The following is a 14,061-nucleotide window of genomic DNA, read 5'->3' as shown; positions in this document are numbered from 1 at the left end:
CTAGCAGTATGTTAATGCCCCGTGCAAACCACAAAGACTTAACACTAAGCTGGCAATGTACAGGAATTTATATGTGTCTGACCCATTTTTAAGGGAAGGCAGGACTGGTGCTTGATGTTATTGCAGCAGTCGGTGCTGCATTTTGATGCGCCTCTCGATCCGGAGCTCCGCTGATGGCCGTCATCTTTCCTGGTGTGACATGCTGAAAGCACACAGCGGCGCCCCCCGCCCAAGACAGTGTTCATGGTATCGGGGAGAGAGCAGGAGATTCCTGCTGATTGGGACACCTTCAGGAGACAATTGCTGCCATATGTTCATGCAACAGAGAGTGGGCGGACTTAATGCATGAACCGGTCACTGAACCTGAGCTTGTGATGAGGGACTGCCTATATGACCGGTTTGTGTGAACTTCTCGGACTGCAATGCATTGTGGAGACTACATCTACCAGCAACCTTACCATATGCTGCACACAGAAGTGAAAGCACAGCTCCTCTGATGGGATTATGCACGCTCCAATGGGAACACAACTAGCAGTATGTTAATGCCCCGTGCAAACCACAAAGACTAAATACAAAGCTGGTTATGATTAAGGCATTCGCCGAAACGCGTCTGCCAGGTGTTTTTCTTCCGGATGGAGGTAAATAAATTCCCCTGAAGAGGTACCAAGCCTGTGTTGGACTCGTTTTTAAGGAAAGGCAGGGCTGGTGTTTGATCTATATATATATATATATATGTGTGTATGTATGTATATATATATATATATATATATATATATATATATATATGTATGTATATATATATATATATATATATATATATATATATATATATATATATATATATATATATATATATATATATATATACATGCTTACAACCAAGTTCACCAGACGCCGCACCTCGCGTCCCGGGTGCACTCCAGTGCGGCGGTGAAACACGTCACATGACCAAGAACAAACCTCCAATACGTGGATAAAGTCAGAGGCACTCAACGGGGAACTTTTAGAAGGTAGAAGCTTATTCAGCAGGCAGCGTGGAATAAACTGACAGACGCGTTTCGGCAAACAACGCCTGCCTCAATGTCATTGAAGAAGATGTTGTTCGCCGTTGAGTGCCTCCGACTTTATCCACGTATTGGTGGTTTGTTCTTGGTCATAGATATATATATATATATATATATAAATATATATATATATATATATACACACACACATATACATATACATACGGTTCTCCTCCTCACGGCAGGGCTGCCGTGTTAGTATTGTCAACAATGGCCCGAAAGCTTAGGAAGGAACACGCAGGTCACCCACCATGCGGTGTATCTTTGTTGCCACTCGTGCAGATTCGCTTGATAATTTTGCCAACGCGTTTCGAGGTGAAACCTCTTCTTCTGGCCTGTTCAAAAACATAAGCATTACAGCTCGCTTTGTTTTACTCTTTTATTTGTTTCATCGCCCCCTGGTGGGCTGTGCTCCCTTGTTGATTTCCATTAACGTATTATGGGACATGCAGTCTTCAAAGCGAGTGACAGTCTTCCCTTTGTAGGTGCAATGCCATAATGTCTTTTAAGAACTTTAAAATCCTTTAGTAAGGTCCAGCACCTCTGAGCGAGTGTAATTGTTTCATAGTTCGCCGCACTGCGTCTGGTTACGAACTAGTATCAATCCGCAGCCTCCCATTACATTGAAGGGAGGGTCCTCCTCCTCACGGCAGGGCTGCCGTGTTAGTATTGTCAACAATGGCCAGAAAGCTTAGGAAGGAACAGGCAGGTCACCCACCATGCGGTGTATCTTTGTTGCCACTCGTGCAGATTCGCTGGATAATTTTGCCAACGCGTTTCGAGGTGAAACCTCTTCTTCTAGGCTGTTCAAAAACATAAGCATTACATCTCGCTTTGTTTTACTCTTTTATTTATTTCATTGCCCCCTGGTGGGCTGTGCTCCCTTGTTGATTTCCATTAAAGTATTATGGGACATGCAGTCTTCAAAGCGAGTAACAGTCTTCCCTTTGTAGGTGCAATGCCATAATGTCTTTTAAGAACTTTAAAATCCTTTAGTAAGGTCCAGCACCTCTGAGGGAGTGTAATTGTTTCATAGTTTGCCGCACTCCGTCTGGTTACGAACTAGTTTCGATCCACAGCCTCCCATTACATTGAAGGGACGGTTCTCCTCCTCACAACAGGGCTGCCATGTTAGTATTGTCAACAATGGCCCAAAAGCTTAGGAAGGAACACCAAGGTCACCCACCATGCGGTGTATCTTTGTTGCCACTCGTGCAGATTCGCTGGATAATTTTGACAACGCGTTTCGAGGTGAAACCTTTTCTTCTGGGCTCTTCAAAAACATAAGCATTACATCTCGCTTTGATTTACTCTTTTATTTATTTCATCGCCCCCTGGTGGGCTGTGCTCCCTTGTTGATTTCTATTAACGTATTATGGGACATGTAGTCTTCAAAGCAAGTAACAGTCTTCCCTTAGTAGGTGCAATACCATAATGTATTTTAAGAACTTTAAAATCCTTTAGTAAGGTCCAGCACCACTGAGCGAGTGTAATTGTTTCATAGTTCACGGCACTACGTCTGGTTACGAACTAGTTTCGATCCGCAGCCTCCCATTACATTGAAGGGACGGTTCTCCTCCTCACGGCAGGGCTGCCATGTTAGTATTGTCAACAATGGCCCGAAAGCTTAGGAAGGAACACGCAGGTCACCCACCATGCGGTGTATCTTTGTTGCCACTCATGCAGATTCGCTGGATAACTTTGCCAACGCGTTTCGAGGTGAAACCTCTTCTTCTGGGCTGTTCAAAAACATAAGCATTACATCTCGCTTTGCTTTACTCTTTTATTTATTTCATCGCCCTCTGGTGGGCTGTGCTCCCTTGTTGATGTCCATTAACGTATTATGGGACATGTAGTCTTTAAAGCGAGTAACAGTCTTCCCTTTGTAGGTGCAATGCCATAATGTCTTTTAAGAACTTTAAAACCCTTTAGTACGGTCCAGCACCTCAGAGCGAGTGTAATTGTTTCATAGTTCGCTGCACTGCGTCTGGTTGCGAACTAGTTTTGATCCGCAGCCTCCCATTACATTGAAGGGACGGTTCTCCTCTTCAAGGCAGGGCTGCCGTGTTAGTATTGTCAACAATGGCCCAAAAGCTTAGGAAGGAACACCCAGGTCACCCACCATGCGGTGTATCTTTGTTGCCACTCATGCAGATTCGTTGGATAATTTTGCCAACGCGTTTCGAGGTGAAACCTCTTCTTCTGGGCTGTTCAAAAACATAAGCATTACATCTCGCTTTGTTTTACTCTTTTATGTATTTCATCACCCCCTGGTGGGATTTATGAATTCTTAACTTGTTGATTAGATTGTAATAAGCAATAAATCACTTGTCACGTTTAAAGGCTTTCTTGCTCGTGTGTTAATATAGGATTTTCATTTCTCCAATTACACTCTCATGAAAGGAATCAATAACATCTTTAGGGAGAAGTGGCAAGAATGTGGATATTGGTTTGAAAGGTGTTACTGTACAGTCACCAGTGTTTAGTCCTTCATGTTCAGCTATTTGTTAAATCCCAACTTTGTGTGCTGAGCCCAGTGTTTCACTTTTTTAATTTATGTAAATCACTCACAAGATCAATGTCAGAAATCTGTTAATTGCTTGGTTCTGTTACAGGCATATTTTCCTTATTTAGGAATGAGCTAGGCGCGTGGCACACCTTGATCTCTCTTAAATTTGTAGTAATGATTGAAATTTTATTCTGTCTGTGGCGTTCTCTCAGGTGTCATGGGGCTGCCTGTCCCCTATGTAATAGAACCTTGATAAAGCGGGCCGTAAACAACTGTTACTCCCTGACCTGATGCACAGCTGGAATTCGTTAAACTGCTATTCTAAATAAGATTCACAATTTTACGTGATTTTCTCTTTCAAATTTTCTCAGGTTTTATTCACCTTTTGTTTTTTTCGATACAAACATTATTTTGTCATGTTTTATCAATTCATTGATTTTAAATCACAGTGAAATGTACTTCATGTGCTTTACAGTTAATCTTTGGTGTGAAACTAGTCACACATTAACACAACCCATAATCATTATTATCGACGATTGAGGTATTATCAGCCCGATGCATTTCGGGACCCTGTCCCTTCTTCGGGGGCCTTCCTGTAAATTGAAATATACATGTATCATTTATGGTTGAAATTTTTGATTCTTTACATCGATTAATGTACTCAAAGGTCACTTTTCAAGTTTTGAATGAACCACCGTGGCTTCATCGGTGTATCAGTTGTATATAAAAAAATTGGGTCATTGCATGCATTCGCAGAAATCCTATAATTCAAAGTTTAAAGAAAAACATCTTCATACTCAAGATCATTGCTTTCATTGATACTGACAATGTGAACATCTCTTTACCATTCTTAGCTAGAAGATTCCAAGTTTATTTGGTCTACCATTCTAAATAGAAAAGTTCCAAGTTTGCTAGGTTGGCAACTGAACTCAGAGATGGACATTATGAGTCTGAATGTACAATTTAATTATTACCTTATCGTAGCGTCATGAATTCTTACTGATTATGCTTCGTTATGATGTAGGGATGTGACGAGGGGCTATGGAAAACAGTAGTGAACTTAATGAGACTCTGCACTTATGCCTGATTTCTCAAACATCACGACAATAAATGTTTTGTGGTTAAAGCCTTACCGCTTTGAATTGCGTGGTTTACAGATGTCTTAATGGACAGATAACGCGAGCTCCGAGAAGGCCGCTTCTGTTCCCTTTTTCTATCTGAAGGGATGACATGGAATGAAATCACGTTTGAAATTGTACCGAATATGGTAACTTAAGGGGCTAGAACGGACTTAGAATTCTGACTCCGAGATGGCTTACCGTTTTCACGTTCACACTCCTAATTCAATTACTCGGTCTGCTGATCAGGATCTCGAGAGATTTGGGCGTGTGATTCATTTTTAAAGAGTTCCTCTCAGTAGACTATGTAGGGGTCTACATGTAGGCCGCCATATTGGAGCGGTGTCTAGACTATGAATTCCAGGTCAAAAGTGCCTAAGTAAGGGTGACGTATGGTGTCATTCCTGGATATTACAAATAGTGATACTTCGAAAATTTAAACTGGGCACTTACTTATGGAAATATATTTAGTTGACTGACTGTTAAGGAATTTTAATGATGGGCGCCATGTTGGAACTGTTTCTAAACACGAAATTTATGTGGCTGTGATGATGACACCGTTCATAGTACTTTTAAAAAATAAATAAACAAAACAAAAATTACTCGGTCTGCTGATCAGGATCTCGAGAGATTTGGGCGCGTGATTCATTTTTAAAGAGTTCCTCTCAGTAGACTATGTAGGGGTCTACACCACTCCAATATGGTGGCCTACATGTAGACCCCTACATAGTCTACTGAGAGGAACTCTTTAAAAATGAATCACGCGCCCAAATCTCTCGATCCTGATCAGCAGACCGAGTAAAAAAAATGACGGTGCATGGAAGAGACTTATTGAGGGTCTCTCCGCCATAGGTAGTTGGTTTTCTAATTTAGGTAAAAGTCTTGTGAGCAAAATACTGATGCCAATAGCGGGAATAGGTTTACTTGTATTCATAGTAGTAATTTGCTGCAAATATCGAAAACACAAAAATAAATATTCAGTGAATAGGCGAGGAGTAAAAAGAAATGTTGAAGAGCTCGAATTAGAAGAATTGAATAATCAGATTTATAAAAGGGTGAAAAATTCTCACCCTAATAAAGATGCTGAGAAAAAGCTAAATGGAAAATTTGAAGAAATTGAAATGGGTGAAATGTGAGAAGTTGGCATCTGGTTCCATTAATTGTGATGATATGAAATATCATCAAAGAGGGGATTGATGGAGCAAGGATTCGCACGTAAAGCGACTTGCTCGTACTCATGAACCTCGAATAATGTTAATAATATAACCAACATGTTTGTTTTACAAAAATTTGCATATTTTCCCTTTACATGGGGTATCCGAGAGACGCTTGCTTATGTGTTTTCTAATCCTAATACGCTTGCAACTAATATGGCTGCTGCTACGCGGGAATTTCTACTGCGCATGTGTCGGTCATACCCATGTGACGTGACGTACTCGCAGTTCTGGAGGGAATCTATTCGCATCTGCGCACTAGAGCTAAGATGGCTGCTTTGTGTTCTCACATGCAAGAAGCTTGCACTGCTGCTTTTGCTAAGCTGTTCGTTCTGCTTAACCTTAATGCTATAGTTTATTATAAAGTAATGGGAATATAGTAGAACTTCATGGTATACAGTGTATTCATTTTTTATGTGTTTTAAAACTGTTTCTTTTCCATTTCATGGTACATTACGAAATATGGCATGTTGTCCCATGCTGCACTCCATTTTGCTTGAAACTGCGTCTGCGCGAGATCTGCGAGTCTCTACAGCAGTGACCTTCGAAACCCAGCCAGATGGCAACTCCAGCTAAGATGTGCCTGGGAAGACAACCCTCACCTAGTCGAAGTAGCTGAACTGTACTAAAATATTAACATTGTATACACAGTTAAGTTCGCCATTGTTATGTATAAAGCATATGTCATGAGAACCTGAAATTCAAGGGGCGTAGACGAAATACAAATGAGGAGCCTGAGAAAGTTCAAAATTTAGGTGGTGTGATGACCTGTCCTCTTCTTTTGTCCAATCGAAATTGGGGATCCTTACACTTGCAACATTAGGGGGTGGCACACTGACCTGGAAAAGAGTATAACTAGCATAGGTTTAGCTAAAGAAATTGTCCAACTTGTCCGAATAGCTGACCTGTCACTGACCCAACGCACTCAATAGCTGATCGAGAACAGAGGTGCTGCGGAGCACTCTGTCAGAAGACTCGCTAACCTAATCGGGGTTTTGGGACCTTAAGTGCTTGGCGAAGCACTTTGCTGGGGAAATTGATAACCCAATCGGGGTTTTGACTGATAGCTGCAGAGAGGGAGTAGCGCAGGCGTTGCAACTGAACTGCGGGAGCTGGTCTCAACTTTCGGTGGTCCGGTTCTGATCCTAATCTGGTCTACCCTGTCCTGGTTTTCCATACTGCACCTGCTGGCCTACTGGCAACGGCATTCCTTGGGGTTTTCTTCTGTCCTTTTAACTGACCCGGGGCCAGAGTTGGTCTTCACACCGTGCTAGGTAAATATAAATCCGTGTGGGTAATAAGCAATATACTTGCGTCCTTTTCCTACCTTCCCTGAAATTGCTAAAGTCTTATTTTGCATATGTTCCTTTTCTTACCCTCCCTTTTATGACAAATGATAAAGTCTGATAGTCTAACTGTTTATTAGCATGTTCCATTTCTTCCCTTCCTTTAAGTAAATTGCTAAACATCGTTCATGAAACACAGATGTTCCTTTCTTTACCCTCCTTTAGCCGAACCAAAGTGATTACTCTGAATTATTAGCGTGTTCTATTTTTCGTACTTTTCCCTTAGTCTCATGGTTAAATCAGTATCGTCATAGTAAAATTTTGTTTCCTTTTCTATCCCACCCCTCTTCTAAAAGATTAAATTGTGATTTCTAGCATGTCCCTTATTATCCACGTCCTTTTGAAAACACCATCTTAAATCTGATATTTCTGTGGGTTCATTACAGTATGTTCCCTGTTTTACCCTCCCTTTAGACTCCCAAATGGTTGGCATAATATATCTTTTACATAGTTACACACTTTTCATGATTTTAATTATCGACAGCTTGCTTGCTGTAAACTTTTGGCTCTCCTCACTTGAAGATTAGATAAAGGTTTTCAAAACTTCTCGAGTCTGTGGTTATTATAAATGAGTGCAAAATGTTATGATATGTCTGATTGTTCTGCCTATCTTTAGAACTAACTCCCTGATCCATGGTGGTCAGAGGTACCAGTGACAAGGATTGGTAAGTCAATGGTATAGGAATCGGTAGTTTCCAATACACTGGTAGTAGAGTGTAGGTTACCCGATTGAACAATTATGGTGCATTGAATTATGGGCCCAGGTGAATACATGATAAAATTATAGTCGGGTGACCTGCACACTCTATCACCCTTAAAGACATTTACTCATCCAAACAACTGTTTCCACATACAGTCTTAACATCATATAGCTACTAAATCAACTATGTACACATCTTTGGACAGTCAAAGAACTCCTACCCAACTACACACACATTCACTATCCCATACAAATACTCCCTTAACTAATTAATAAGTAATATACACTTTCAAATAGCTGGTAACCAACTCATGTAGTAGTTAACGCAACAAGAGATTAGAGTGATATAGATATTCACACTGTTTAATCACTATCCCATATATTTAGAGAAACACTTTAAATTAGTCACTTAGACAGTCAATCACAGTGCTACTAATTCCTCCATCCAGACACTTATACATCTACTCAGTCTTCAATGCACATTGCTATATATATAATACTTATTTAAATATCAAACCAAACCACATTCACTGGATGATGTAATCAGTGATGTCATGAGTGATGTCATTTGAGATGTCATCAGTGATGTCACTGACCATGTCATGAATGATGTAATATGTGGCATCATCAGCAGTGGATTGCGAGCGTGCGAGTTATAGTTAGTACAACTAACTATATCAGAGGAATTTTAGTGGTTTTGTACAAGTGAAATGTCCAACTAACTATAGCACCCCTAAAACATATGGTTTAGGTACCAAAGTAACAATGAACATAATTATTGAACAACTTAACAATTTTCAAAAGATGGGCAACTAGTTATTTACTTATAACTTATAACTTACTGCACTATACCCCCACAAACCGAGCAGCCCACACTTAAAATATTTATATATATATTTTTAAATTAACACAATTACCATAGTTCATAACAAATTAATTAATTGACTTAATCATCAATTAATTATTACGTTATCAAATAATTATTAATGTATCAATTAATTATTATATATTAATTAATTTGATAGTTAATAATTATCATTCCACCATATACCTCTACAAACCCGCCAGCCCGCATCTACTAAATACCTTCCAAAAAATAATTATTACAAAATGTACACAATTAATAAGCAATAAAGTAATTATTAACCAATTGTTAATTAATTGGTAATTAATTATTACTTAATTCACTTTACACTCCAACCCGCACCTAACAAAAAACTTTAAAAAATTTAATATTGCACAATTTATATATTTAATAATCTATCAAATAATTATGAATGCATTAATTAATTGTCAATTCATTATTAACTTTCCACCTTATACATCAACAAACCCAGAAGCCCACACAATATATAACTTAAAAAAATAAATTACTCAGTTATCATAATTAATAATCAATTACATTTGTAATAATAAATGAATCATTTATTTATTTATTTATTATACTTGAATATCTTTCCAGCAAACTTAGCAACCCACTACAACAATATGAATTACTATTAAAATTCAATTAAAAACTATCAACCACTTAACATTACCAAGTATATTTAAAAATATTATTGACAATGATTCAAACAATAACTCAGAAAATGTATATATAAACCAACACACATAAAGATCATAAAAACAATGTTTTTACAACTATATTATTGACAACTATAATTACAACAAAAAAAGTATTTAAAACAATATTACTCACCTAAAAATCGATATACTTGCAGTATTTCTGCATCACAATATCCTTGTCTCACGATATTTGTTCTCTGATATTTCTGCACCGATATTTCCAACTCAACGGTTTGGCCACACTCTCCATTAGTGTCTATGGTTTTATAGCAATTGTGTGTAAAAACTAGGCCCTCGAAAATATTTTTCAGAAGTTTTTATGCAGGGCACACCTACAGGTGTGCTCTTTTGTGTACTTTTACATGACTTTGTGCGTTGGCCAAGAAACGTCCAACTCCCTATTAGCAAAAATGCAATGAGGACACAGTCCTTTCTACTTCTACTAACTGTGTATGAATAATCCATGAATATTCCCACATTACTTCCATATTTGATTACTTAGATTTAAATCAGTAAGGCATGTAGGAATATGTAGAAGACTACTACATGAAGACTACTTTACATACTACAACTGGCCTTTGTGAATAGGCCCCAATGAAGAGGCCATGTTGATGCTTGTGGTGATACCTCCCAACTTTTGCTTTCCAAATGTGTCCCACTCGACATTCATTCCCTCCTTCCGTTATGAGTTTTGTTAACTGACTTTGAACCAGTGCCCGTCCCTTTCTCTGGCCACAATTATTTTTAAGGAGTCTACTGAAACAAAAAAATTATAAAAAGGATAGTATTGCAGTTAAAAATAGTGTACTTGAATAATCATACGGATGTATGACGTTACAACGCATGCTTTTACATCGCATGCCTTTACAACGCGGTTTTTACATCGCATACCATTACAACGCATAGCGCTTTTGGGTGTTGGATAGTGAATAGTTTAATTTACTATTCCAACTCCAGTCCCCGTGGACACTAGGGAAGGTTATTGGATAGTAAATTAACCTATTCCCTATCCTAGAGCGCCCCCCAGCGCAATGCGTTGGAATGGTTTGCGTTGTAATGACCGCGTTGTAATGGTAGTGCGTTGTAAAAGTTTCGTTGTAAGTGATGTTTCCCAATCATACATATTCATGTTTTACTTTGAGGATTTTGACCTTGGGTGGATGTGTTTTCTGGAGTCCCTTCTAAAACTTCAGAAAGTTTTACAATAAACATTTTAAAATGTATACAATATATTTCATTGCATTTGAATTCTATATTTATATAGGAAAAATATAGGCTATTCAACTAATAATAATGAAGATTCTGCCTGCATAAGAACGCCCATGTACCAGCTATGGCACGCCCCCTTGAGGAAAAGTTACTTTAGGGATACATCCCAGAGCAAAATATGTTTTGTGCTGCAAACAAAATCATCACTATGTACCGGCTTCCTCCACTTTGGTGACACAAACCTGGCCCAAATTCTTTATTAGTGTGACCCTATTGGTTTTTCATATTTATCCATGTTTATATTTTGTCCATTCACCCCAAGCCTTCCCTCTACAATTATGATGAAAGCCATCTGCCCTCACAACAGAGACCCCACACATCTTTATATGAACGCAATGATTTTTTTAAATGTCAGGTGAATCAAAAAATGTAATTAAGAAATAAAAGATGATGTATTCTTGTATAATCTCAATATACTTGAATATTTACTTACTTGCAACATTTTTTTCAAGGTTGGGCTTTTCTTCTGACTTTGGTTCAGAAGCTGCTTCTCCATCTTCGGGAGGTTCTACAATTAGGTTAACATTTAGACAACTGTTACTGCCTATACATTCTATACTTTATGGACATAGGATGCATTACATTCACCGTTTAATACTAAAAATTACACGTGTTAATATCTCTTTCATTCTAAAAATCATAAATGTACATAAGAAATGCATTTCAAATTTACCCTGTAATCTTTACAATGCAGGTCCTTCTGTAAATATTAAATAATAATAGGTTGATAGGAATGCTAAAGGTGCATGTGAGCTTTAGGGCCTCATTACGAGCTTGAGGTGTGGGACCGCCAAACCTGTCATTGAACCGCCTGCCAGATTAGGAGTTTTCTCCTGTCTGGTGGGAGGTTCTTTGGCAGTGCCTATTACATAGGCACCGCAATGGGAACGTCAAAATGCCGTGCAGGTACTGGGATGAATGATCACGGGGGGCACATGAAAAAGGACATTCTAAATTATATTTACTCCTCCTCCTTTACTCTGCTGTCAGCTGCAGCATAGATAATGCTAGTTGGGTGATAGGATTATGTTTGCAGTAGTATCTTTGTTGATTCAAAATCATGTTTCTGTGTGATCTAGATGGTGTATATTATGCAGATCTATATAAAGGTTTGGGATATTAAGGCCGTTTTACTGCCGAAAATGCATTCATAAGGGCGCAGTTGGTGGTGTCCATAACTCTGATAGAAGAAGGACAGGAGCAGTAAGAGGGGTGAGAATCGTGGTAATGTGTATGTGAAGATGGGCAGATGAGCACAAAAACTAAGTGGTAAAATACAAGGTGTAGGGTAGAAGAGAAAAGAGGGGAGAGAGAGCACGAGATGTTGAAATGAGGATGCAGTGCAGTGTAAAACTAAGGAAAAAGGAAGAGAAGAAAATGGTAAAACTGGGAGAAAGTGAAGAGTTTTCTGGGTTCAGGTAAAATAAAGCATAAGGGGAAGAGAATAAAGTAATCTGAAATGGGTACAGAGTGTAATATTGGGTAAACTGTCAGAGCCAGTGTTAGCTGATGGTGTCCAGGATAGCGGATCGAACTGTGGTTGTGTGGATTGAAGGTGGAGCAGGGAGTCACCACCTGGAACCTGTCACACTGACTATTGTACTGAAATGGCGGCAAACTAGTGGATCTTAAGCCGTTGGTGATGACTCTTCATGGGTTCAAGTCTGGAAGTGTAATGTAGATGGAATTGTTTAGAATCATAGGTAAAGTTATTAACTGCATCACCGTGGAATGCAGCAGTATTGAAAGGCAACAAAAGACTCTCATCCAGTTACTGCATAATTGTTTATTTACACACAGGGGCAGTGGAGGACAATATTAGAATTAGATAGGATGAAAGCATCTGTGTTTAAAGCTAAAAACAACCATTGTGAATGACGAGTACAGATACCTATATGAAGGGAACCATCGCAAGGCGCTAGTGGGAATACGAACGGAGGTGGGCTTCTGGAAAACACTGCCCCTAGCCTCCATTGGATGAATAGCCCTTGCAAAAATGATCATGGTCCCCAGACTACTCTATCACTTCACCAATCCCCCAGTGATACCACCGTGCCCTTTCTTTCGGGAGCTGAATACACTGCTCACCACATTGATATGCGGAGGAGGTCGACATAGCGTACTTCCTGGCAGCTCAACTCCAGTGGTTATCACACTGGACGGCAGAGCTTCATATAGGAGAAACAATTACTGATGAGGGTCGCGTACCCCTTCCGGCAATACGGAGAATGCTCATGCCAGGTACCAAGCCACTGCGCACCTACCCCCTGCAGGTGTCCATAGCCCGCACATGCATGCTGAAAATCCATTGCATGTCCATAGAGAAGCCCCAATTCTCACCTCTACTCCCACTAGTAGGGTTCCCCCGAAAGGATAAATACTATACCACCCGAACCCTTCAGGTTTGGACTGAACACTCAATAACGGAGGTAGAATCCCTGTTTGAAGATGGACAGCTAAGGACTTACACCCAAATAGTTGAACACTACGACCTCCCACCGGGCCAATTCCTGCTACACAGGCAACACTTAGACAGCAGCCATCACTGCTGAGATCTAAATGAGGGGGAACCTCCGACACAGCCGGTGCTACATACTATTCTGCATATGGGAGGGGGTAGACATATAGGCACCTGGCTCTACAAAGCTAACTTGGAACTAATCCTCAACCAGCTTCACTCATTAAGACAAGCATGGGAAAATGAAGTAGGACGGGTATTTTTATGATAAGGAATGGGAGGCGGAACTAGAATATCCAAAAAAGGTCTCCAGGAATGCGTGATTCAAGAACATTCGATTCAATATCATCCACAGAGCATACCTTACACCACACCGCCTCCACCGTTTTTACCCTGACACACACTTTGCATGCCCCTGTTTCCAGACCCCTGAGGCGGACTTCAAGCACATGTTTTGGGATTGCCCCACTACCCAACAGTACTGGGACAAAATACACCAGGCACTCCAAGTGATGACAAACATTATGACCATATCCACATGGGAAGCATGTGCCCTCGGAATCTTCCGCAGGCGGAAGTTCAAAAAGGTACAGAGCCACTTTGCCTCCTTAGCCATTCTCTTAGCAAAAAGAGGAATAGCCATGTATTGGCGGGCCCCGGCGGGACCCCCGAAGCAGCCTGGGTAGGCACCATGAAAACGTGGGGTGCGGCGGAAGATGAGGTACTGAGGGATGAGGAAGTGAAGGGAATACGTAAAAATCCCATATCTCTGGAGTGGGCACAATTATTATACCAATTCATGCACGATACAGCGCAC

General features: G+C 39.9%; 1 protein-coding gene across 13 annotated transcripts in view; it reads right to left on the bottom strand.

Moving 5' to 3' along the window:
- Nucleotides 1-14,061, bottom strand: part of LOC144763708 (uncharacterized) — a 2,434,724-nt gene that overhangs the window by 1,721,799 nt on the left and 698,864 nt on the right. For 11 of the 13 annotated variants that reach the window (XM_078649561.1, XM_078649562.1, XM_078649564.1 and 8 more), the window contains one exon: nt 11,220-11,294. The exons of the other annotated variants lie outside the window; for them this stretch is intronic. In XM_078649561.1, the coding sequence (XP_078505687.1) occupies nt 11,220-11,294 (75 nt within the window). The remainder of the gene's footprint in view (nt 1-11,219; nt 11,295-14,061) is intronic. 13 annotated transcript variants of the gene reach the window in all.

Source organism: Lissotriton helveticus, chromosome 6 (assembly GCF_964261635.1).
Source record: "Lissotriton helveticus chromosome 6, aLisHel1.1, whole genome shotgun sequence".
Lineage (NCBI taxonomy): Eukaryota > Metazoa > Chordata > Amphibia > Caudata > Salamandridae > Lissotriton > Lissotriton helveticus.
This window is presented reverse-complemented; position numbering and strand designations above follow the sequence as displayed.